Below are 27316 nucleotides of genomic sequence, written 5' to 3' on the forward strand. Positions count from 1 at the left end.
CTGAGTGGCCAATAGCCAGGAAGGAGAGACTAGACAGGACTTTCTGGAAGACAGAGGAACTCAGGGTTAGAATTTAGGCTCAAGGGAGATACAGAGGGAGTCAAACACACAGAATGGAGGAGAGGTAAAGAATCACATGGCAGAACACAGATTATTAGAAACAGGTTAATTGTGGGAGCTCACAGAGTGGGTCTGTTCCACCTTGACTGGAGGTCAGAGAGTTCAGGCCTATTCTGGCTCCTTCAAGGCTACTGACAAGAGGTTTGACTTAAGGTGTGGCTACTAACAAAGATATCTTGACCTGGGTGTGGTTACTTGGTGTTTTGGGTATTAAGATGGCCCACAAAGGTGAACCCAGTCCACCTACACCAAAGTTCAGAGTTTAAACCTATTCCTGCTCCTTCAAGGAGATGACAGGAGATTTGACCCAGGGAGTGGCTGCCTACACTATACACGATACTTGGTCTAAGGTATGGTCACTGAATGTCCTGCATAAATAAACAGAATACTTAACTCAGGGTATGTTTCAGGTACTGAAGAGGCAATTGCTCTGTTTATTCTTTGTGTAATGAACACAATCTTTTTCTTTCTTCCCCCCGTTTTTGGATTGGGGTATATAAGCATATGGAAAATAAATGTGGGTGAATTCAGTATTCACTGATTGCCCTCTCAATTCTAGTCTGTGTCTGTCTTTTTCATTCATATCTCCGTTCTGTCTACCTGGCATTTCTAATCCATATGCCCCTACCCTGGAACTTGCAAACCCCGTCGAGGCTGGACCCTGACAGTTAATTTAAGTTATAAGAGCTAGCTGGGAACGAGTCTAAGCTAAAGGCCAAGTTTTCATAATAATAAGTCTCCATGTCATTATTTAGGGGCTGGCAGTCCAAAGAAAATCTGATGAGAAAGCCCAACTACATTTAACATTCAACATGGAGGCCCAGCCCATATATCCAAATGCAGGGGTCTGATAAAGCTATGAAAAGTTCCAGACACGGAGCCCACTGACCATGGCGACAGAGTCAAGGCTCCTTTAATAGGCCCTGCTATGCAGCAGAGCACTTGAATGACAGGCTACCAACAGGAAACCAGTTAGAAAAGTCTGCCACAGGGCAGGTCCAGACACTTCTTTCCAGAGCTGGAGCAGATAGACGGGCTCTAGGCTGGTAGCCCATAGGCATGAGGCTTGGCTCTCTTCAACCCAAAAGGGGCGGAGCCAGCTGCCAGATCCAAGTGTTAAGAGATCCACAGCGGGTAGCATAGCTATTGTCTAGTCATTTAAGGTTTGATTCATGTGGTCAGAGAAATGCTGCAGACACAAAAAAAGTCAGGTCCAGACTAAGAAAATCTCTGAATAAGTACAGTATGCTTGAAAATGTGCTTAGGTGCTAAAGAAAGAAAAGAAAATGGAGCTGGGCAGTGGTGGCACATACCTTTAATCACAGCACTCCGAAGGCAGAGACACGTAGATCTCTGTGGGTTTGAGGCCAGCTTGGTCTACAGAGCGAGTTCCAGGACAGACTCCAAAGCTACAGGAAAGCCTCTCTCAAAACAAACAAACAAAAGAAAGAAAAAAGAAAAAAAAGAAAAGAGAAAAAAAGAAAATGGGTATAGACAGTTATAGAAAAATATTTTGAAAATAATAAAGTCTTTAAAGAAAGAGTAAAGTAATATAAAAGAATAAGCCATGTTAAGAATGAGAAATACACAGGGCATCTGGATCCTGTAGGGTGCTTTGTTGACTTTGATTTTTTTTAAGTGTTAATGTGCAAAAAAACAACAGCTTCTGAGAGAGATATTAGATTGTGGGAAAAAATGCTGAATTAAACAAGTCTATATATTTTAAGGATGTCTTAACTTTATAAAGGAAGTCAGAAAATGTGTTGTGTTGGGGAAGAGACTATGCCTTTGTTTCCACAGGAAATAAAAAGCTACGGGTTTCTTCAAAATTAATAAAGATCAGATCTGACCCTGGCAGACTTCCTGAAAATCTTGACTACAGACATGAAGGTAGAAACCAAGAAAAACTGTAAGACAGGTGACATATAGGCTAATCCCTTTACATGGGAACAGCTTTGAGATCAGATCAGACATAATAAACATTGTTGGTTACAGAGTCCTCATGACTTATTATTACCTGGATGGAGATTTACATTACAGTTTAGTTACACTGTCACACTGCACTTACAAAGTTGATACATGCTCAAACAAAAAACAGAAAATCATCTTTAGCTGACTTGTGCACACCACACATTCCACACTTATGTTAATGCAGATATGTATGCTACCTTTAAAAGTTTGAGTGTTGCCGGGCGATGGTGGCGCACGCCTTTAATCCCAGCACTCGGGAGGCAGAGGCAGGCGGATCTCTGTGAGTTCGAGACCAGCCTGGTCTACAGAGCTAGTTCCAGGACAGGCTCCAAAGCCACAGGGAAACCCTGTCTCGAAAAACCAAAAAAAAAAAAAAAAAAAAGTTTGAGTGTTTTCAGAAAAAAAAAAAAAAAGATAGCAATGAAGACAACTAGCCCAGGTGATCCAGCTGCTCGGAATCCCTCTGTTGCAGTTTCCCCAAAATCTGCATCCAGAACAACTTCAAAGCAGCTAGCTGAGATGGTCCAGTCTCACAGACTACTTCAACCAGGACTTCAGATAAGCTCTGAAATTTCCCATCACATAGAGACTAAACAAAGAATAATACAGCTAGCTCTCCCAGGATTTGACCATTATCCCATTTTCTTAGGGTCCAAAGATGACGTAGTCCCCAGATAATAGGAAGTAATTTTAAGAACACAATGCCCACTTGGGAGGCAGAGGTAGACAGATCTCTTGTGAGTTCGTGGCCAGTCTGATCCAGAGCTAGTTCTAGGATAGCCAAGGCTACATAAAGAGACCTGTCTTGAAAAACCAAAAATCAGCTGTAGGGAGATAAGGCCTACAAGGCCGAGAGATGAGCCAACCTGCAGCCTGCTTGAGAGCCTAACAACAGTTGCTGTCAGAGGTCCTGATCATGCCTAGCCAATGAAGGGTGACCACACAATGTCAATGGATCAGAATGCAGGCTGGGTGCTGAGAGGAAGGTATATAAGGCTCTCCCCACTGCTGAATAAAGGAGTCTGCTGTTTGCCTTTTACCTGACTCCCAGTGTCTGTGTTTTTGTTTTTTTAAATATTTATTTATTGTTCCAGGACAGGCTCCAAATCCACAGAGAAACCCTGTCTCGAAAAACCAAAAAAAAAAAAAATTTATTTATTATGTATACAATATTCTGTGTGTATGCCTGCTGGCCAGAAGAGGGCACCAGACCTCATTACAGATGGTTATGAGCCACCATGTGGTTGCTGGGAATTGAACTCAGGACCTTTGGAAGAGCAGGCAATGCTCTTAACCTCTGAGCCATCTCTCCAGCCCCAGTGTCTGTGTTTTTGACACGTCTTCTCACCCTCTCCCCGAGTGAGCCTTTAGGACCCAGCAACAAACAACAACAACAAAAGGAACATGATGCCCACATTCCCATGACTTGGGGAGGATGGCTTTTAGTCATTCAGTGGGTTACGGATGTTTGTCATCATTTAGGGGGGTTGGTTGCAAGTTGTTACTGATCACATTCATGGAAAAAACTAAGGAGAGGAGGTTAGATTCAGGGATCTCTTTTCAAAAAGAAAATAGGGGGATGTGGGAATAACAGAATAAAAGGGTAGATTATTGAATCTACTTTTAAACTAAAAAACAACTATTAATCTCAAATATTTTACATTGGTATGGATTTTCCTATACTGATACAAATTTAAGGTTGTTTTTGTTATAACATACTATAAAATATTGTGAACCTATTTGGTTCATTTAAAATTGTAATGTAAAGTTCTAGTCTTTGAAAGCTATTACTATAAACTGTTTAGAATAATTAATAAATACAGGTTAATAGTCATCTATAACAACCATACTTGTAGTCATGTTAGGTATGTTTTCAAGGTCAAATAGAGATATATTTTGGATAGAAAGGCAGTCTTCAAACACTTCAAAGACCTACTGAACAAGGCATTTAAGATGTTTTAATAGCATAAGGCTTTTTATTACAGTGAGGTAAGTCTGCTCCTGGCAGCACCAATCTACTTTAGAGAAGATGATGGGCATCAAAGAACCTCCATATAGAGTTTGCTTTGTGTGTGGCAAAGCCAGCCATTGGGGAACTGTCCTTGCTTCCCTTGACTGCTGACAATATGCTCTCCAAATTGGACAAGCAGGACACAAAAGACCAAATTTTGCCAAGACAAGATAGGACAGTTCTTCAAAACTCCTGATTCACATAAAAGTCTGTCAGGTATTCTAGGCCTGTAAGTCAAAGATGGATGTCCCAGGGTTGCAGAAGAACCTTGGGTGACGATCCAGATAGCCAGCTCTCCCTGTCATGTCTATAGTTTTGGAAGTTGTTTGCTCTGCATTTCCTGTTTGTTCAGGTAATATTTTATCCTTCTCAGGTCTCTGATGTAATCAAAGACTAGACAGTTATACTTTTTTTATTACCAAATTCAGAAAAGAAACTTACAAAAGAGGTGTAAAGTATATAAGGTTGCAAGACATAATAGATTAGCTGTTTATCTAAGAAAATGTTTTAAGATCTAAAATGATTTTTTTTTACGTTGGTAATACAAGCTATGATAGAAAGTGGTTTAGGTATAAAACTTTGATAGGATGGATAGACAATAGTTTCTTCAAATTTGCCAAATACAAATGGACTGGACATTGTGAATGTAATTCTTACCTGATAATTGTTCTACTGAATATAGCTTTACTGCGTTAGGGTTAATACCTTTCCTTTTTATTTAGACAAAAAGAGGGAAATGTTGTGAGACAATCTTTTTGTACACAATGAAGGCAAGGTACCTTCTAATTGGTTTAATAAAAGAGCCCTATGGCCGATAGACAGGCAGGAGAGAACAGGCAGGATTGTTGGCTAGAGAGAAGAACTCAGGATTAGAATCTAGGTGCACAGGAGATGTCAGCAAGACATGGAGGGAGTTGGACATACAGAATTGAGGAGAGACAGAACTTACATTAATAGAAAACAGAAATTATAAGAGCTAATTGGGAATAAGTCTAAGCTAAAGGCCAAGCTTTCATAATAAGTCTCCATGTCATTATTTAGGGGCTGGCAGTCCAAAGAAATTCAACGAGAAAGTCCAATTACACATGCAATCTTAACAACCTGAGTTTAATCACTGGAACCCATGGAAAAAGCCAATGCAGTACTACACATCTGCAATCTCAGCACTCCCATAGAGAGATAAGAGGCAGAGCTGGAGAATCACCTGGAAATTCTCAGGGCAATTCTTTTGTTATATTGACTGTTTTCTCTTTATAATCTTGGCCTCAAGTATGAAATATCCCTCCTCCCAGTAGAGTCCTCTGTATGCTGTGCTGGGTTATACCCAGGACTTTACACACTAGACAAATGTTCTACTAACTGAGCTCTAGCCCTAGCTCCTCAGACATTTCTTTGAGGATTGTTTTTCTTGAGTTTGTGTTTTTGTCATTTGCATATGCATATGTGTATGTGTGTGAGTGCATATGTGCCATGGAATACATGTGAAGGTTAGAGTACAACTTTGGGGATATGGAAGGCATGGCCCTGGCCTAAAATACTTAGAATTTTGGCAGGAAGAGAGGACATACAAACCAAGCTCATATACATAGAAAATGACATGGAAAATATCAAAGGTATTTATCAAACACAGAGGACATAGTAGCTCACACACACCCATAAATAATCTTTTTAAAAAGTATTAACAAGCCAGTGGGGTAGTGTACATCTTTGATTCTAGTACTTAGGAGGTAAAGGTAAGAGAAGCAAAAGCTCAAGGTTATTCTCAGTTACACAAGTTCAAGGTCTGATGGGGAAACTATCAACTGATAGTTTTAAGCAAACACATCGAGTTAGAGTGTGGCCACCTAGAGCCCAGGTAGAAAAACCTGGGGATGCAGGTGCGCGCTCTCTCTACTGGATTTTGGAATTTCCATTCTTATAGTGTAAGTTTCCCCTCTTTAACCATTAAAGTATTCCTGTTACTCTTGAGCTAGCCTGGTTACTTATCATACTGACCTAATTCGCGACAATTGGCACCCACCTGTCTCAAAAAACAAACTGAAAACAAAAACTAAAATAGGTAGGTAGTTGAAATGGCAGGTTTTGCTTTTGTTTGTTTGCTTGTTTGAAGACAGGGTCTTAATTTATAACCCAGGATGACCTCAAATTCACAGTACAGCCCAGGATAGCCTCGAACTTGCTGTGGCCCCCCTTCCCTTGGTCTCCCAGGGTACTGAGGTTACAGTCGTGCACCAGCACACCTACCTAGCAGCTGGTATTGAATGAGCACTTGCTGTATATTAAACTGCACTGAAGCCTTTATAGGGATTATCTACTTGATTACTCAGAAGTCACTGGAAGTAGGTGCTCATACATTCCTATTACAAAACACAAACAGATTTGGAAAAGCTAATTATCTTGTCCAGTCTGGAAAATAAGCAGTGAAAGTGAAACTCATGCAGGCCCACCTGACTCCAGAATAACAAATTTAAGGTCACCCCTATCCTGAGAGCATCAGCATCATCTGCTAAGTATACTCACAAGAAAGTCAAGAACAAAGTACTTCTCCTTTCAGCTCATTCTATTCTTGACCATCCATGTCCTGAACTGGGAAAGCTAATGAGATTCTTTTTCAGTCACTGCCTTTTAACTTACCCACTCACAGTCGATACCAAGTACTGGAAAATCTGCCAACTCTCTTCGAAGGAAGGGCTGGATTTGATTCCACTCTGCCTCCTGAGATACTGTCACCACCTCTGCCTGGAGTATCCTCTCTTCCCATGAGGTTCTGGGCATTCTCAGGCCCCCAAAGGGTAGCTGGGCAGCTTCTGGAGGGGGCCACTCCCTCCTACCAAGCACTTGCTGCTGCTGCTGCTGCTGCGGTTGCTGCTGCTGCTGCTGCTGCTGCTGTGGTTGCTGCTGCTGCTGCTGCTGCTGTGCCACTCTGCTTGTCTTTCTCCACCTGCGCTGGATGCCTTTCCACAGTACGAATCCCCCCATGGCCACACCCAGAAGGGTGGTCACTGTCAAAGCCACTAAATTCTGTCTAGACATCTTCAACCTTTCACTAATCCCACAACCTGCAAAACAAATGTCAAAAATATGCTTACATATAAAATACAAACTTAAGTACAAACAAGTTTCCCCCCAAAGTTTAAATCTCTGTACCCACAAACTGAAAAAACTGATACAAATTTTGATACAGAACAGTTAGTATTGTGATTTTTCCATTTTTATACTTTTATTTTTTGAGATAGGGTCTCATGTAGCCCAGACTTACTTAAACTTATATAACTAGGGATGACCTTGAAATCCAGATCCTCCTTTAAGCGCTGAAATTATGAGTGTGTACCACCAGAGCTGGCTCTTCTTTATACTTGTTTATCCCTTTCTATTTCCACCCTTGCTTCCACAAATTCACCTGTGCTCTGCCAATTGCTTTAGACTCTCTTACTTATACAAAATGGAATCAAGAGTAAAGGCTGGCAAGACTGCTCATCGGGTAAAGGCACTTGTTGGCAAGACTGATGACCTAAGTCTAATTCCTCAGACCTACATAGTGAAAGGGGAACTGACTTCCAAAAGTCTTCCCTCTCTCTGTCTCTGACATACACACACAAGAAAGAAAGAAAGAAAGAAAGAAAGAAAGAAAGAAAGAAAGAAAGAAGGGAGGGAGGGAGGGAGGGAGGGAGGGAGGGAGGGAGGGAGGGAGGGAGGGAGGGAGGGAAGGAAGGAAGAAATCCTTAAGGAGAGGACAGATACTCCTTAAGTTTGTAATTATGACAGAAGCAGGGCCAAGTTCATAACATTCTCATTAAAAAGAAAATCCAGAGCCAAGGACTTAAATTAAGACTGGTTCAGAATTGGGGAACTCTGTTAAAGTAGCATCACCATGGAAGCGATATACAGAGTCCATGTGCTTCTAACACAGAAAACATGTAGAGCTTCTGGGGAAGACCAGTGGCTGGAATCAAAATAAAACTCCAACGAAGGACAGGAAAAATAGAAGCTGGGCATGACAGCACACACCTGTTATCCCAGAAATATTAAGAAGGAGACAGAACAGCAAGTTTGAAGCTAGCCTGAGTTACCTACCAAATTCCAGACCAGCTTGATTTATAGAGAGAGATTCTGTCTCAATACATACATACACACACACATACATAGTTGCTAAGGGTGTTGTGGAATATTATTTTAAGATGTGTTATATTTGTTTATGTTGTGAAACATTTGTTTAATGATGCAAAGGTGTGTTGCCTTCTTTTATGTTGCATTTGTTTAACTCTATGAAGCTGTGTTACTTAGCCTGCCTAAAATACCTGATTGGTCTAATAAAGAGCTGACCAATATCTAGGCACGAGAATGGATAGGCAGGGCTTGCAGGCAGAGAGAATAAATAAGAGGAGAAATCTAGGAAGAGAGGATCGATGAGGAGTGAGAAAAAGAAGAGGAAGACATCAGGGGCCAGCCACCCAGCTACACAGCAAGCTACACAGTAAGAAGTAAAGAAAGGTATATAGAATAGAAAAAGATAAAAGCCCTGAGGCAAAAAATAGATGGGATAATTTTGTTTTGTTTTGTTTGGTTGGTTGGTTGGTTGGTTTTTATTTTGAAACAGGGTTTCTCTGTGTAACAGCCCTAGCTGTCCTAGAACTAGCTCTTGTAGACCAGGCTGGCCTTCAATTCACAGAGATCCGCCTAAGAGATTCGCCTACCTCTGCCTCCTGAGTGCTGAAATTAAAGGCATGCACCACCAACGCCCAGCTAGATGGGATAATTTAAGTTAAGAAAATCTGACTAGAAATAAACCAAGCTAAGGCTGGACATTCATAAGAAAGAATACGCCTCTGTGTATTTATTTGGGATCTGGGTGGTGGTCTCCCCAAAAGTATTAAGAGCAAAAAGGAAAAATACCAATTACATAAAGGAGCTGGGATCCCCCAGATTACCTTTCCAAATCCCAAATGACCTAAGGACTCCTCTAAGACCCCATCTTCCACAGGGCACACCATCTCCCAATAGTGCTACACTGGGGTTTACTCTTTCATCACGTGAAACTTTGGGAGAGGCCACATCCAAACTTCAGTAGCTGTTTTCTATAAACATGAATTCAATGTAAACCAAACTTTTTAAAAACCTTTTTTGATAGGCTGGAGAGATGGTTCAGAGGGTAAGAGCACTGGCTGCTCTTCCACAGGTCCCGAGTTCAATTCCCAGCAACCACATGGTGGCTCACAACCATTTGTAATGAAACCTGGTGCCTTCCTTGCCAGCAGTACATTGTATGCTTAATAAATAAATCTTTTATATATATATATATAACCTTCTTTGAAAATAAATTGGCTACCAAGACATCCCCAAAAGACCCAGAAGAGCTGGAGAAAATATATGCAAGCCACATATCTGCTAAAGGCATGCATTTAGAATATAAACTCTTACAACTCAATAATAAAAAGACAAATTAACTAATTAAAAACATGATTAAGACTATGAATAGAGATATGAAAGACAATTGAGCAATGGCCAAATAGGACATAAAAAGCTCCCCAATATCATTAGCCATCAGGAAAAATGCAAATCAAAACCACAATGACTAATGGATCTCAAAAAGGCAGATAATAAAAACTGGCAATATTGTGGAGAAGTGAGAAACTCTCACACTGTCAGTGGGAATGCCAAACGGCACGGCTGCTTTGGAAAACAGCCTGGCGGGTCCTCGACAGTTAAGCATAAAGACACCACAGGCCTCACATTTCCACTACAACCACACAGAAGGGAAATGAACACATGCACAGAAAGTGCAGAGCAGCACTGTCTGTAACAACCCAAAGTGGATAGAAGTCAAAAGCCTCTTAACTGACACACACATAAAACAGCTTACTACAGGTTGAGTTGAGCTATTCTACCAAAAAGGTATGTTGCAGTTCTACCCTCAGAACCTATGCCTATGCCCTTGTTAGGAAATAGGGCCTTTCAACATTATCAAGAGGAAGTCACAGCAGGTGTCGTGCATGCCTTTAATCCCAGCACTTGGGAGGCAAAAGCAGGTAGATTTCTGTGAGTTCCAGGACAGCCAAAGCTGGAGAAACCCTGTCTCAAAAAGATAAAATGAGGTTATACTGGTGTACGGTGGCCCTTAATCTAGTGTGACTGGTATCCTACAGGAAAAAGAAAAAAAAAGACAGAGGGAGACCAAATGTGAGAGACACATGGGAAAGAAGCCAGAAGATGGAGGTGGGCACTAAAGCCATGCAAATCAAAGAAAGTCAAGGATCTTGATCACTAGTAGCTAAAAAGCAAGGAAGGATTCTCATCCTCAGCTTCCCACCATGGAGACAGTAAAATCCTCCTTAATCCTTAATTATGGACCTCTCTTCTCCTGAACTGTAAAACTAATTTCCATTATTTTAAGCCCTCCCGTTTGTGTGCTCTGTTACTGTAGTCTGAGGGTCAGAGAGATGCTCAGTGGTTAAGTGCACTTGTTGCTCTTTCAGATGATCTGAGTTTGACTTCCAGCATCCATAGCAGGTGGTTTACCCCCATAAATCCAACTCCAGGGGATTCAATACCCTCTTCTGGTTTTGCAGGCATGTGGATACAATACATACACACACACACACACACACACATACACACACACACACACACACACACACACACGCACGCACGCACGCACGCACAGAGTGTTTTTATGGGATTCCTGAGTATCCAAACAAGTAGGTCGCTGACTCTTTTGTCTTCTCTTGGTCTTTTTCTTCTGTTTGTCTTGTCCAACTTCGTTTTGATGGTTTCGTTTTATCTTATTTTATCTTGTTATATTATATTATTATCCCTTAGAAGCCTGTTTGTTTTTCAATGAGTGACAGCAAGGGAGTGGATCAGGATGGGAATGGAGGTGGGGAGAAATTGGGAGGGACAGAGGGAGTTGAAACCATAATCAGGATATATTATGTGAGGAAAAGAAAATCTATTTTCAGTTAAATAAGTAAATAGCACTAGCTGCTTCTCCGGAGAACCTAAATTTGGCTCCTAGCACTCCCATCAGGCAGCTCAAACCGTCTGAAACTTCAGCTCCAGAAGATCAACGCTTAAGGCAGAATGCACTCACACAGATACACACAAACAAAAATAAATCTTGACAGGCGTGGTAGAACATGCTTTTAATCCTAGCAGAGGCCAACAGATGAGAGTTCCAGGCTAGCCAGGGCTACACAGCGAAACCCTGTCACCACCCACCCACCACCCACTCCAAAAAGTTAATAAAAACAAGAACAATTTTTGTGTTTCCAAGGAGGTGTTATATAAGGGAATTTGCGTCCAATCATATATCAAAAGCTTATAAAAGCTTGGGCTGTCTGAATTTTAATGAACAGATGTCAATTTTGAATAAATAAGGCTTAAAGTTCTAGTTTGATCTATCCCGCGGAATGCCGGCAAACGGCCCGGCAGCGACGTGCGCCGGCAGGTACCCGGGTGGGGCGCGTCCCCAACGCCGGGAGGAACGGCGGTGGGGGCTGCTTTTTAACTGACTGGGTCAGGAAGCCTCGAAGGGTGGATGGAGGCTCCTGACGAGAAGCCGGGCGGATGGAAAGGGGCGGCCCGGGGAAGGCTTAGGGACCAATGGCGGGGTGAGTCCTCCCCGAACCCGAGGGCTCAACCGCCCACACCGAGTGAAGGAGCAGGAGGCCGCGCCTCAGGGCGGGGAGAGGGGCAGGACCAACAACGCCCTGGGACCTCGGAGCCCAACAGTCGCCCACGCGCAAAGTGCCGCCTCCAGCATCACGAGCCTTTCGCGCCACACTGGAATCCCCTCTCCCGGCACAGGGTCCCAGAGGAGACTTGGCCAACCCGAGTCTCGCTTACCTGCGGCCTCCAGCCTCGCCCGAACACCTGCGGCACCTCACGCTGACAGCCTGGAACCCCCGAGGCGGCCTGGCCGCGCCCACCCGGATGCTTAAATGCCGTAGCCACTTCCGGCCGAGTAGCCGGCCAGGAGGATGTAATCCCCCTCCATGGCGTGTGCCTATGGGCCGCGCCATTTTGTACGGAAGCCTGTAGGGCCGCCGTTTCCGCCCCAGGTTCTCTGTTAGAGGACAGGTTCCAGTTGCAAAGATTTAATTTCTTTAGAAAAGTGGTGCCTTTCTGAGATGGTGCTTTTGTCTTTTGGTTTTGAAGGAAGAAGCCTACTGAATTTTCACGAATTCAATATAAGACGTAATTTTTCTCATTTACCTTGGGTACTGTTTTTCTACTACATTAATTTTCTTATATTCGGGCTGGGAAATAAGAAAGCTGTTTAAGGAATATGCTCTTCATTAAAATTATATATTATCTTATGGCCATTAATAATTTATACCATCTCTTTTTTTTTCTTTAATGTGGTTTGCTTCCATGCATACCTGTCCACCATATGCGTTCCTAAAGAGTCCAGAAGAGGGTGTTGAATCTATCCCCCAGAACTGGAGTTATAGAAGGTTGTGAGCCACTGTGTGGGGGCTGGTAATCCAACCTGGGTCATCTGGAAGAGCAGCCAGTGCTCATAACTGCTAAGCCATCTCTCCTGTCCCATCCCTTATAACCTTGTTTAGAACAACCACAATATTGTCTGTATATGAAGCCATTCTTGTAGGATTGATGGTTTTTTTTTGGGGGGGGGTCTTGTGTACCATACTCTGGCCTCCAATTCTCAATATGTAACCTTGAATTCTTGACCCTCCAGCTTCCACGTCCCAAGTGCTAGTCCAGGCAGGCATGTGCTACCGCACCCTGTTTATGCAGTGGTGGGAATGAAACCCAGGCCATGGTGGTGAATTTGAGGCCAGCCTGAGTTATAGGAGATCATATCTCAAGGAGGAAGAATTGCTTCTATAAACTTTAATGTTTTCTGTCCACTAAAGAAGCTGTGGAGCTAATTGGAAACATGCACACACAAAATGCTAGAAGTGAGAAAGAATATCTTCTTTTGAAGATGGGAATTTTGGAAAAATGTCTATAATAATCTTAGACTTCACAAAGTTCTTAGACTGGTGGTGATACTCTCACCCACCACACAAAGGCACAACTCACTGACCAACCATGGGCTGAATCCGCACTCCTTTTGTTCTTGAGGAAATCACTCAGGGAAGGAGCCGGAGATGTGTGAGTAAGGACACAAGAATATCCAAGGCTCTGCATGAGGTGATGTGACACCTGTCTATAATCCCAGCACTTGGGAGGAGTAGGCGTGTAAGCACTGCAGCTCAGATGGAAGGGATCCTGGCAGTCGGGAGCCAAGGAATACCACAGGTCATAGTAAGCACAGCAGCTTACAGCCCTGCTCCAGGGAATGGTTTTCCTAATGTAACAGCTCTACTCCAGCAGGGGAGGGTTTCCCCGGGGAAGTTCTTCTCGGGTCCTGGAGTGTAACAACTCTGCCAGTGAAATGGTATAGCCCTGCTCCGCTCTGCTCTGCTCTGCTCTGGCAAAAGTTGTTACTTCTCTCCTCCGAAGCTCCTGCTCCATTCCAGGGAAGGAAGGTCTCACCAAACCTCATTCAAGAGTTTTATTGGGAGGAAAGAATCCAGGAAAGTGGCTGCCTCTGCCAGAGTAGAAAAGGCAGCAACAAGGGGCTGGAGAGATGGCTCAGAGGTTAAGAGCACTGACTGTTCTTCCAGAGGTCCTGAGTTCAATTCCCAGCAACCACATAACCATCTGTAATGATATCTGGTGCCCTCTTCTGGCCTACAGGTATATATGGAGGCCAAATGTTGTATATATACTATAAATAAATCTTTTAAAAGAACGAAAATAGAAAAGGCAGCAAAAAACTGAACAAGTGCAGGGCTTATAGGGCCTCTTAGAGGTGGAGTTTTTCCAGGGAGAAGATTTTTAGGGTGGGAATTGGTCAGTTTTCAGTCCCTTGAGCTCAGATAGGTTAGATCTTGGTAGCTTTTCTAAAAACTTCAGGGATTGGTTGGTTTTCTGCTAGTTGGTCAGGGCAGATTTGAGTCTGGTTTCCAGACCAAAGTGTGTTTCTTTCATTGGCCTTTTTTAGCCTTTTGACTTTAATTTCAGGGCCAAGGCATATTTCTTTCACTGGCTTTGATTTTAGGGCCAAAGTGTGTTTCTTTGGCACTGGTTTCAGGGTCAGGGTGTGTTTTTTTGGTTCTGGGTTCAGGGATAAAGTATTTTTTTCACTGACTTGGGTCTCAGAGTCAGGGTGGGTTTCTTTCACTGGTTCTGGTTTCAGGGCCGGTGAGGGTGGGGGTGTGATGATGATACGTCTTTGACTGACCCTTTTACCCGACAAAGAAGACACCTGAAGATCAGCAGTTCAAGGCCATTTGCTGTACTAATAGTGAATTTGAGACCAGTTTGGCCTATTACAGACTTTGTTTTAAAAAGATAAGTAGTGGGGCTAGAGAGATGGCTCAGCCGTTAAGAACACCAGCTGTTCTTCCAAAGGACCTGGTTCAATTCCTAGTACCCACATGGCAGCTCACAACTGTCTGTAACTCCAGTTCCAGGGGATCCCATGGCCTTTCTGATCTCCTTGAGCACCAGATATACATGTGGTTCACAGACATACATGAAGACAAACAACTATATGCATAATGTAATAAATAAAAGGAAAATATTTTTTGAAAAAAGGGAAGGAGGTAGAAAGCGTAAGAAAGGAAGGAAGACAGACTCAGCGAAGAATCAGCAAGTCTAAACTTCTTGGGAGGAGAGTGTGTCTATAGAAGAGAGATATTAGGGAAAAGAGAAAAGTTTAAGGTGTTTGGTCTGCCAGAGACAAAGTTCAGTAAAGTCTCAGTCATTCTGTACTGATTTTGTCCCAGTGGAATCTTTGGAGGAGTTTAAATAGATACAGAATTCTGAATCCAGCTTTGCAAGAAAACAATACAAGGCCATTTCTAGATCTGCTGGAGCTATAGGGTGAAGAGAAGACAGATGACATGTAAGTCACAGAAGAAACACACAGCAAGGGACTCAGCTGAAGGTGCTTGATTGAAGCAGGGTGTCAGGTTACAAGTCAGCTGCCTGTAATAAGCAGGAAGACCAGGATTCAGCCATCCTCGGGTATATGTGAGAGACCCTGTCTAAAGCGCGCACACACATACACACACACACAGATAGAGAGGGAGGATAAGGAAGAGGAAGAAGGGAGGAAGGGAGGGAGGGAGAAAGGGAGAAGGGAAAACCACGCACAATTCCATTTCTTTCTGAAACAATTGTTAACGCTCCTTAAAGGACAAGCGGGGTACATACCCATAATCCCAGCCCTGGGGAGGCTGAAGCAGGAGTTTTAAAAAGAGCTACTCTGGTTTATATATCAAGTTCCAGACCAGCCAGTACGACCCTATCCCAACCATGCCCCACAAAGTGCATTAAACACATAAAGCTTCAAGGTAGGGGTCTGGAGAGATGACTCAGTAGTTAGGAGCATTTGTTACTCCTACAGAGGATCCTGGTTCAATTTTTAGCATTCACATGGGAGTTCATAAACATGAAACTCTAGTGCCAACAATCTTTTCTGACCAGCAAGCTCCAGCCCGGTGAATTTCTTGTCTCAGCCACACCCAGTGTAGGCCAGTGATGGATATTTGAATTCAAGTCTTCCCGTTTTCAAGTCAAGTACTCTTTACCCCCGAGACACCTCTTCAGCCCAGGGGTCATTGTCAAGGGGAAGCTGCAGCTAAACGAGTACTTAAAAGTAGAAAACTCCTCTTCCCCTCCCTCCATTTATCGGGTTCTATGGGACCTATACTTTTCTTTGTGCTGTTGAAAAGTTATGAAGCCTTACGGGTTACTGGAAAACTGAGGTAAATACAAATAGTTATTTTCAGACAGTCAAATAAGTTCCAATGATGTTCCTCTCCCCACTGTGCAATAGACCAGTTTTGTACCAACAAAGGAAATTGATTTCCTATCTGGGGCTGTAGTGGCCCAGTAGAATCCTTGCTTCCCTCAAATGATGCCCTAGCTGCAATCACCATGGTGCCAAAAGGAAGTGGGGGATTGATGGGGGAGGGGAAAGGAAATGAAAAGGGAAGACGAGGAAAACTTATTTCAGCAATGCTGAATGGTTTATATATTTGTCTGGCCTATGCATGTTCCTTTGAACTCACTGTAACATTATCTCCGGGTTCTCTCGTTCATTAGTGAGTTAAATAAAAATCGTTGAGCCATATTCATCTCATGTATGCATGAGAGTCATGATTTTACCCTTTAAAATTTCTTCTCTCTTTAATAAGAACAATTTAAATATTCACTTTTGGTAGAGTTTATTTATTTTCTAACTACAAGTAGGACTTTTTATTTATCACTCTAAAAATCTGAATTTTAGGGCTGGAGAGATGACTCAGTGGTTGCTCCTCCAGCACCCACACTCATGTGCACATACCCACACACACATATATATAAAACTTAAAAATAAATCTTTTAAAAATAATAAATATCAAAATCTGAATTTTAAACAGATTCTTGGACTAGTGTTACAGCTCATTTAACTTCAGCACCTGGGACTGGAGAGCTAACTCAGTGGCTGAGAGCCCTGGCTGTTCTGCAGATGGTCCAGATTCACTGCCCAGCACCCACGCTCCTCTCAGATCTCCTAACTCCAGCTTCTGGGATTTCAACGCCCTCTTCTGCCCCCTGCTGGTACAGCATGCATGCGCATATGTGCTTGCGGACAGAACACTCAGACACATAAGATGAAAATAAATAAACCTTAGAAATACCTGAAGCTTTAGCACCATCCCATCACCGGCAGCTTTTCCAGAACTACCTGGAGTTTTCTCCATTCAAACCTGAGCATCTTTCGCAATTACTGTCTAGTAACAACAGTGAGGACACATCTGGCAAACCTCTTCTGTCTTCCCCAGTGCTGTCCTCAGGCAGTTCATTAGCTACTTCTCTGAAGTCGTTTGCGCCCCTGGGATCATGATTTCCATCATCTTCTGGATCTGGCAGATCTGCTGTTGCTGGAGGGGGTCTCAAGTATACGGCGTTGTTTGTTTTTAGTTAAAAGCAACACATAACAGATGAAGTAAAAAAACGTCAATTGTCTTGACATCCACAAGAGAGTCAATTATGGGCTGCTAATTTCTGATCATGGAATACATTTTGCCTAGGCAGCACATTTAAGATTCATGCCACCGAAGCCAATCAGATGGTTTGTGTCCTGAACATGCTCAGGAATTAGCTCTAATTTTCTTTTTCTATTTCTAAAAAAGTTTTATTTGGCCAGGCAGTAGTGGCCCACATCTTTAGTCCCAGCATTCATGAGGCAGAGGCAGGCACATCTCTGAGTTCCAGGCCAGTCTACAAGAGCAAGTTCCAGGATGGCCAGGGTTACACAGAGAAACTTTGTCTTGAGAAAAACAAACAAACAAAAAAAGAGTTGTTTTTGTATATGGGTGTTTTTTTCTGCATTTATATCTGCACACCAAAAAAGGGCATCCAATAGTTGTGAGCCACTATGTGGGTGCTGAGAATTGAACTCAGGACTTTGGAAGAGCAGCCAGTGCTCTTAACTGCTGAACCATCTCTCCAGGTCCAGCTTGAATTTTCTAAGTGCAGCTTCACTATTCCGTACCTCCGGGAGGCTTACCCCAAACACACAATCTCTGAAGCCATCAGATTGAATTTTGGTGTTTTTCATCCTTGGGATTAGTGTTTTGTTCTTTCTTTTTCTTCAGTATTTCTAATATCAAACACAGCCGGCACTTTCATAGCACGCCAGTCTTTCTGGGGTTGAGGAACCTTACTTAAGAGTACACATTCTAAGGCTGTTAGTGGCATAAAACAGATAGATCAATGTAAAAGAATTGAGGACTCAGAAAAAAAGTAACAAAGCTCACACTAAGACACACACACAAACACCCACCCACACATACAAAGAGAGCTCACTATCATTTGGGTCAAGAATGCCTCCTAAAAAGCCCATTTATTGAATGTTCCATCCTCAACCTGGTGCCAAGGTAGAACCTGCAAGAGGTGGGGTCATCCTTCTGAAAGGGATATCGAGAATTCCACCTCTTCCACCCTCCATTCTGAGCTGTAAAACAGACTTATTAGGACACACGTTCTCTGTCATGAGCGACCACCTCACAAAGACACAAAGGCAGTGGATACGGTAGCCTGAGATTCTGTTACCATAAATTAAAAGAGACTTTTCTGTTTATTTTTATTTTGTTTTATTTTATTTATTTATTTATTTTTGGTTTTTCGAGACAGGGTTTCTCTGTGGCTTTGGAGCCTGTCCCAGAACTAGCTCTGTAGACCAGGCTGGTCTCGAACTCACAGAGATCCGCCTGCCTCTGCCTCCCGAGTGCTGGGATTAAAGGTGTGCGGCACCATCGCCTGGCCTTCTGTTTATTTTTAATATGAAAATCACTTTATTGTAATGAAATCACAAATGTAAATGTCACACAACCAGACAAACAGAGCCATTTAAATAAACACTTGCCCTGACCTGAACTCAGTGAATGTCTATAAAGTTCTAAAGGCCGCTCTAAAGCCAAGGAACTTCACTTAGGGTTTTACACTTTCCCTGTCAATTACACGTCTGTGAACTTATCCAACACACACACACACACTTACAGAGAGAGAGAGAGAGAGAGAGACAGAGAGAGAGACAGAGAGAGAGAGAGAGACAGAGAGAGACAGAGAGACAGAGAGAGAGAGACAGAGACAAAGAGACAGAGAGAGAAAGAGAGACAGAGAGAGAGGACAGAGTTAAAGCTAGAAACAATTAGGTTTACATTCTCTTTCACAACTCCCGTCTTTTACCTGCATTGTCCTTCATCACCTAATGGTAGCCCTCCTGGCTCTCTTTTCCAAATCCTGTGTTAGCACACATTAGTTTACACACACATAATATAATGTTAGTTTACACATATAGGTATACATTATAAGCTAAGATTCACACATGAAAGAGAACATGTGCTTTTTCTCCTTTTGGAGATGAGGGGACCTCACTTTAAAAGTACACATTCGGGCTGGAGAGATGGCTCAGCAGTTAAGAGCATTGCCTGCTCTTCCAAAGGTCCTGAGTTCAATTCCCTGCAACCACATGGTGGCTCACAGCCATCTGTAATGAGGTCTGGTGTCCTCTTCTGACCTGCAGGCATACACACAGACAGAATATTGTATACATAATAAATAAATAAATATTTAAAAAAAAGTACACATTCTAAGCCTGGTATAGAACAAGTAGACCAATGTAATAGAATTGAGAACTCAGAATTAAACTGACAAAGCTCCAATGATCTAGTTTTTAACAAAGGAGGCAAAAACATGCAATTGGAAAAGGATAGCTCTATTCAACAAACAATACTGGTGAAACTGGATCTCCACCTGAAAAATAATGAAATTAAATTAATATCTCTTACCTTGTATAAAAGTCAACTTGAAATGAATAAAAAACCTTAATTAAAAACCTAAAATGTTACAGGAAGGTGGTGGCACACACCTTTAAACCCAGCACTCAGGAGGCAGAGGCAGGCAGATTTCGGTAATTTCAAGGCCAGCCTGGTCTACGAAGTGAGTTCCAGGGCAGCCAGGACTGTTACATAGAGAAATCCTGTCTCAAACAAAACAAAACAAAAAACAAAAACAAACTAAAACAAAACCAAAAAACCCTGAAATGTTGAAGGTTCTAAATGAAAGTGGGAATACACTTCAAGACATGGGGGCAGGCAAGAACCTTTTGAACAGAACTCCAACAGCAGAGGAACTAGCCCCAAGTATCAGCAGGGGGACTATCTGAATATAAAGTCTCTTCACAGCAAAGGAAACAGCCCACAGGATAGGAGGACATCTTTACCAGCTAGACCACAGATGAGAGGCTACTACCAAGAATTTATTAAAAAAAAAAACTGTAGAGGGCTGGAGAGATGGCTCAGAGGTTAAGAGCACTGATTGCTCTTCCAGAGGTCCTGAGTTCAATTCCCAGCAACCACATGGTGGCTCACAACCATCTATAATGAGATCTGGTGTCCTCTTCTGGCATACAAACATACATGGAAGGAATGTTGTATACATAATAAATAAATAAATCTTTAAAAAAAACTGTAGAAATTAAATACCAATAAAATAAAACTGCTAAATAACAAATGTGTTAATAAATTAAATGGGTTAAAAAAAACTCACTACCAGTCAGTGGTGGTACATGTAATAGATGAATTTAAAATGCTGCAGGATCTCCAGTGGCTGCAGCGGCAGAAACGCTGCAGGTCTCCTAGCATTGGCAGTGGGCAGCAGGTCCTGAAAGCAGCCAGTTCCAGGCAGGGATGGTGCAGTTTCCTGAGTGACTGCATCAGGCCATGATGAGACTCGGGCAGATGGGCACACCAAGAGACCATGCCGCAGGTCTCCCAAGGCAGCTGGTCCTGGGCAGGGAACCATGTGGTGGGTGAGAAATAGACAGATTAGGCACACCACGCAGAGTGAGGTTGGATATTTATTCAGTGGGCAGTGGGTTATGGAGGGAAAAAGAAGGGGAGAAGAGGAGAGGGGAGAGAGAGAGAGAGAAAGGGAGAGAGAAAGGGAGAGACAGAGCTCCCTCTTAGAGATGGAGACAGAAAAGGAAGAGTCAGGTTGAAAGCAGGAAGGAAGATCTGCCTGCCTCAGTGGATAGGGGAGGGAGTGGTCAAGCTTGTCTCTTAAAGAGACAGGACAGACCATTACATTCCCATCTCTTTTTTTTTTTTATAATAAAAAGGCAGGAGGTTAGGAACTACAGGTTAAAGGAATTGGGGCAGCAGATTCTCAAAACTTCTTCCTGCTTATCTGTGGGCATCGTCTTTGGGGGGAAGCTGAGAAAGCTGGGTGCTGGTCACATCCTGGTGTAGCTGGTCTGTTTGTTCCTGTCTGGCATTTGTGGTATGGGAATGTCTGATGTCTTTTACACCTGTTTAAGGTATTGGCAGAACAGAGGACAAAGTTAAGTTTAGGGGAAAAAATTTAGGACCAAGGAATTGACAGGGGTGTATCTGAACTGTTTAAGGAGGATCCTTCAATTCGGCTCCCTAGAACTCACAAGAATTCTTTGGGTTTGTGGAAACAGAAGTTTTAGACATATACACTGTATAAACAGCAGCATATTTATGTCAGACATTTTTGCACAATGAAAAGTATTTTTAAGACTATGGAAGGCAGCATGAGAGAGAAATTTGATAAACTATATCTGTCGTCACACCTTTATAACTACACAAAGAACCCTGTCTTGAAAAAAAAAACCAACAAAACAAAAAAAAAAGAGCAGTAATGTGTTCTTAACCACTGAGCCGTTTCTCCAACCTTCACCTATTTCTTGATTTCTTACAATTAGTACCTCTTTTCTTTATGTTCCCTTTTTAGTTCTCCTCTGTTGTATCTTCAGCAACTCTTTCTCTCTGTACTGGGATTAAACCCAGGGCCTTGCAGCCACTAGTAAGCACTCTACCACTGGGGTGTAACCACAACCCTGTATTCTAAATTGAGATTTCAAGTCGACTTACTCATAACTGTGGGGGTCTCTGCAAGTCTACTGTTGCCAGGGAAATGACCAGGGTGAGGTAAAAAGGAAAACTTGGTTGAGTGTGCCTGGCCTTGATCAAACTTCTAGAGTCTAAAACCAGGTGCTTTATTTTAGACATATTTTAAGATGTATTCACTTTTAATTTTTTATGTGTATCGATGTTTTGCCTGTATGTATATCTGTGTAAGGATGCCAGATTTCCTGGAACTAGAGTTACAAACAGTTGTGAGCTGCCATGTGGGTGCTGGGAATTGAACCCAGGTTCTCTGGAAGAGCAGCCAGTGCTCTCAACTACTGGGCATCTCCCCAGCCCTCTATTTTAGACATATTTAAGTATAGTATAATTTTGGAAAAAAGTTTTCTGGTAACAACCATCCCAATCTCATGTGCACAATAAAACTTAAGGTGTGACTACTCTTTTTGCAAAGTACATGTGACCATGAAGATGGGTTCTACAGCTTTAAGGACCTAGGATCTGATCAAGATATCATAGAGGCCAGCAGGCTATAGAGTACATGTGACATCTCTCCTAAGGAGGGGGTCTATTGACTGTAAAACAAAGCTGAATATAAAGGTGTGGTGTTTTTAACTAAGTCTCTATCATTAACTAAATCTCTATCTATTTTATCAATAAAGACTCAAGAGCCAGATGCTGGTATGAAAACCTGCTAGCTAATGAGGCAGAGAAAGCACCCCAGATGCTTCTTCCTCCACCATCACAGAAAGAGAGCCTTCTCCTACAGTCTGAAACAAATTCCTCCAACCGATGACCCTTCCTTCTACTTCCTATTACATCCTGTTTTTTTTTCTTGTTAACTGGTTGTTTACTCTACCTCTTGATCTATGTTGATTTTATTTAACCATATTTACAATATTCAAGCAGAAAGTTGTGAGATTAAAGGTGTGCACTATGGCTGAGCCACACCACAGCTAACTGAAACAGGTTATTTTCAGTAAATAATACAATCTCAGGGTTCACAGTGTGATCAAATATCCGGAAACAGTCTAGGGAGGAAGAGTCTGAGATAAACATTCTGGGGGATTTGGGTAAGGGTTAGCTCTGTAGATAGCAAAGCTCACCAGGTTATTAACAACATCCACTCGCAGCTTCCGGGTGAGAAAACAGGTATCCATTTTTTCCATTAAGGGAATAATCCTGTATGATTAACTTTCCTGGTTTCTCATGCCTTCTATACACTCCCTTACACTCAAATGAGGTATTGAGTAACTTATCAATAGGAAATGTACTAGACTAGCATCACAGACAACTGCTTACCTTTAGTCAACTGTGTTGTTTATAAAAACTGTGTTGTTTATAAAAACAAGTAATTTGGAGCAACATTTGATTTTTAATAATAGTTTCTACAACTGTAGGTTGGAGGTGGCTTCATTTAAACACACTGAAGAGTTGAAGAAATGAAACATTCATGTGATTAAGCATTCAGTTTATGTCAAAGAAAACAAAAACTTTTATGAAAGGCCTAAGAGAAACTCTGATTTTTTACTCTATAATTTTTTGTGAAAACTCAAACACAAAATTTACTTATGCAATTATCAGAATAGAAAAGTTAACTTCACAGTCATGCTAAATCTCTTTAGTGAAAAATAGGGCACTTATAGGTGGAGTTTCTCTGTGTTCCAGCAGCCAGTCCTAAATAACTACACAGACACTTAAAATTTTATAAATGTTCAGCTGATAGCTCAGGCTTATTACTAATTGTTTTTTTTTTGAGACAGGGGTGTTTTTTTTTGGTTTTTCGAGACAAACCTCTACAGAGGGTTTCTCTGTAGCTTTGGAGCCTGTCTTGGAACTAGCTATTGTACACCAGGCTGGCCTCAAACTCACCAAAATCTGCCTCCCTCTGCCTTCCGAGTGCTAGGATTAAAGGCATATGTGCCATCACCACCCAGCTCACTTTACACCTCTTTTGTGAGTTTCTTTTCTGAATTTGGTAACAAAGATAACTATAACTATATAGTCTTCAACTCCATCAGAGACACAAGAATAATATAATATTACCTAAGTAAACAGGAAGTGCACAACAAACAACTTCCAAAACTAGAGAAATAATAGAAACAGCTGACTGCCTGGACAGTCATCCAAGGTTCCTCTGAAATATTGGACCATCTATCTTTGGCCTATGGGCCTAGAATATCTGACAGAATTTTCTGTAAAGCAAGAATTTTGAAGGAGTGTTATGCCATGCCTTGTCTTGGCAAAGTTTGGCAGTTGCTTTCTTTTGCATCCTGCTGGTCCAGTTTGGATAGTATACTCTCACCAAATGAGACAAGGGCAGTTTTTTTCCCCCAAATGGCTAGCTTTTGCCATAAAGAAAACAAACTACATATAAAGGTTCTTTGATATCCATCATCTTCTTTTGAAGTAAATTGGTGCTGTCAGGAGCAGATGTGTCTCACTATCATGAGAAGCCTTAGATTGCTAAACAAATTAAATGTCATATTCTGTAGGTCTTTGAAGTGTTTGAAGATCATCTAAATATTTCTGCTTAATCTTGAAAATATACCTAATATGATTACAAGTTTGATTACTATACATGACTATTAACCTATTTCTTTTTTTAAATTTATTTATTTATTAAAGATTTCGGTCTCTTCCCCGCCACCGCCTCCCATTTCCCTCCCCCTCCCCCAGTTAGGTCCCCCCCTCATCAGCCCGAAGAGCAACCAGGGTTCCCTGCCCTGTGGGAAGTCCAAGGAACCCCCACCTCCATCCAGGTCTAGTAAGTTGAGCATCCAAACTGCCTAGGCTCCCACAAAGCCAGTATGTGCAGTAGGATCAGAAACCCATTGCCATTGTTCTTGAGTTCTCAGTAGTCCTCATTGTCTGCTATATTCAGAGAGTCCAGTTTTATCCCAGGCTTTTTCAGCCCCAGGCCAGCTGGCCTTGGTAAGTTCCCAATAGAACATCCCCATTGTCTCAGTGTGTGGGTGCACCCCTTGCAGTCCTGAGTTCCTTGCTCGTGCTCTCTCTCCATCTGCTCCTGATTTGGACCTTGAGATTTCTGTCCGGTGCTCCAATGTGGGTCTCTGTCTCTGTCTCTGTCTCCTTTCATCGCCTGATGAAGGTTAATATTCAGGAGGATGCCTATATGTTTGTCTTTGGATTCACCTTCTTATTTAGCTTCTCTAGGATAGCGAATTATAAGCTCAATGTCCTTTATTTATGGCTAGAAACCAAATATGAGTGAGTACATCCCATGTTCCTCTTTTTATTATTAACCTATTTCTTAATTATACATTACAGTTTTTAAAAAGCTGCATAAGCACAATACCCAAAAAAGTAGAAACATATATACAGTATAACAAAACTAACTTTACAATTGTATCAATAAATCAAAATCCATACCAATGTAAAATATTTTATATTAATAGTTGCTTTTTGGATTAAAATGAATTCAATAATCTACCCTTTTTTCTTGTCATTTTTATATCATATTCCCCCTTTTTTCCTTTAGAAAGAGATTTTTTATTTTTTTGTTATTTTTATTTATTTGTCTCAGCAGTTACCTGCACACACACACACACACACACACACACACACACACACACACTTTAAAAAGAGGAAATCCAACTCCCATATCATAATTAGGATCAATTGCCCCAGTAGCCAAGGATTTTCTCCTTGTTCAGAGCCTGAGAAGCCCAAACTGGCTAGGTAGCATCTCAATTCAAGGGAACTGTTGTGTTTCAAGGCGGCAGAGCCTGTCCTGGAACTAGCTCTTGTAGACCAGGCTGGCCTAGAACTCACAGAGATCCGCCTCCTGAGTATTGGGATTAAGGGCTTGTGCCACTTAATTTTTTAATTTAACTCCTCTGTTTAGCTTTTTTCCTGGTTGTGACTAATAACAACTTGTAACCAACCCCTTTTAAATGATGACAAGTGCACAACGAATCTTTTGGGCATGTGGTGCTGTTTTTCTAGGGTGCTTCCTGTTGTCTAGGGGTACTGGCACCTTTGAGGGATCCTGAGAAAAAATAGGGTAAGTCTTGGCTGAAGTATTTTGCAAGGTTGGACCATCTCAGCAGCCCTGAAGCTGTTTTAGATACAGAACTCTGAAGAAACTGTAGAAGAGGCATTTGGAGATGCTGGATCCTCTGGGTCATCCATTTTCAGTGGTATCTGGTCTCCTTGTTTTGAAAACACATTAACTTCTAAAGTAACATACATTTTTGTGTGACTACAAGTATAGACTGTGTGTTGTACACAAGTTAGCCAAAGATGATTTTTTGTTTTATGTTTGATCAGGTAAAATATGTTTTGTATTTTTTCTAGGTTTATTTATTTCTATCTGTAGTCAAGATTTTCAGAGGGTCTTCCCCAGTCAAACCTGATCCATATCAATCTGAAACGAATCCATTGCCTCTAATTTCCTGTGGGAAATAAAAGCATACTCTTAAAGCAACACACCTTTTGGCTTCTTTTTTGAAGTTGAGATATTTTAGAAATTTATGGGTTGTTTTAATCTAGTACCTTCCACAATCCAATGTGTCTTAGTAGCTATTGCTAGCTCATCAGCTGTCAAAAAATTCAAAGACAACACAGTAGCATATCGGATCCAGACTCTCTGTGTATTTCCTATCTTTCCATGGCTTATTATCTTTTATTACCGTTATGCCCAATTCACGGACTTCCCCCAGAACCAACTAGGAGACCGAGTTCTGTATGTAAAAGCAAAGAGCCTTTATTCTTTTTTTAAAATTTTTTATTGATTTGTATTGAGCTCTACATTTTTTCTCTGCTCCCTTCCCTACCTCTCCCCGCCCCTTCAGCCCTCCTCCAAGGTTCTCTTGCTCCCAATTTACTCAGGAGATCTTGTCTTTTTCTACTTTTCCAAGAGCCCTTATTCTTACACAAGTTTGCAAACTTGGACTCGTCGTGTGTTCAACGTATTGGAGTGATTGGAGAGCCCCAAGCTCAGTTAGGGTTGGGTTTTTATAGTAGCACAGGTGAAGGTGAAGGATTTCTAAGGTTCAGGACCCCTGATTGGCTGACATTTATCTAGGGGTGTCCTGGTGAAGAGCAATGGGTGTGTGCTGGCAGGTGCTTCTATCTACAATGGTTGGAAAGTTAGGAATTTCCTTTGGATGGTCTGTTCCTGGGTGGTGCCAGGTGTTCACTTAAGATAAACTCCCGAGGGCTGGATAGATGGCTCAGTGGTTAAGAGCATTGCCTGCTCTTCCAAAGGTCCTGAGTTCAATTCCCAGCAACCACATGGTGGCTCACAACCATCTGTAATGAGATCTGGTGCCCTCTTCTGGCCTGCAGGCACACACACAGACAGAACATTGTATACATAATAAATAAATAAATATTAAAAAAAAAAGATAAACTCTCGAGACTCAGGCCTCTATTGAGCTTATCATGACTAGGTCCTACAATTACTTTATTCCTTTTTAAGGACCTTCTTATTTTCAAATTTTTAAAATCTATGACTGTATGTATCCTGTTGCTTTTCTTCGAAGTCTATGCATATTTTAAAAACACTGTAACATGTTTAGAGTTTTTTTCCCATCTAGATCTGTCTTTACTGAGTATTTGTATTGTTCTTTGATCACATGAGATGAATCTTAAACTGCTGTGTCAGCCACCAGCACTGCTCAGTTTAGTGAATGGCACTAACACATGGTGGCTGGCTCCGTGCTATAGGCAGCTGCCAGGTGATGTGTCTCTATACTGCGGGCAGCACGAGAGATACAAGACGAGGAAG

At 41.9% G+C, this 27316-nt stretch overlaps 1 protein-coding gene across 1 annotated transcript in view; it reads right to left on the minus strand.

The window, feature by feature from the left end:
• Positions 1–12123, minus strand: part of Exd2 (exonuclease 3'-5' domain containing 2) — a 33805-nt gene extending 21682 nt beyond the window's left edge. Inside the window, exons 1-2 of the mRNA XM_075947746.1 lie at positions 11945–12123; positions 6737–7161 (exon numbers count right to left, since the gene is read on the minus strand). Coding sequence (XP_075803861.1) covers positions 6737–7135 — 399 coding nt within the window. The 5' untranslated portion in view covers positions 7136–7161; positions 11945–12123. The remainder of the gene's footprint in view (positions 1–6736; positions 7162–11944) is intronic.
• Positions 12124–27316: the final 15193 nt, after the last annotated feature.

Source organism: Microtus pennsylvanicus, chromosome 14, assembly GCF_037038515.1.
Source record: "Microtus pennsylvanicus isolate mMicPen1 chromosome 14, mMicPen1.hap1, whole genome shotgun sequence".
In the NCBI taxonomy this organism is placed as follows: Eukaryota; Metazoa; Chordata; class Mammalia; order Rodentia; family Cricetidae; genus Microtus; species Microtus pennsylvanicus.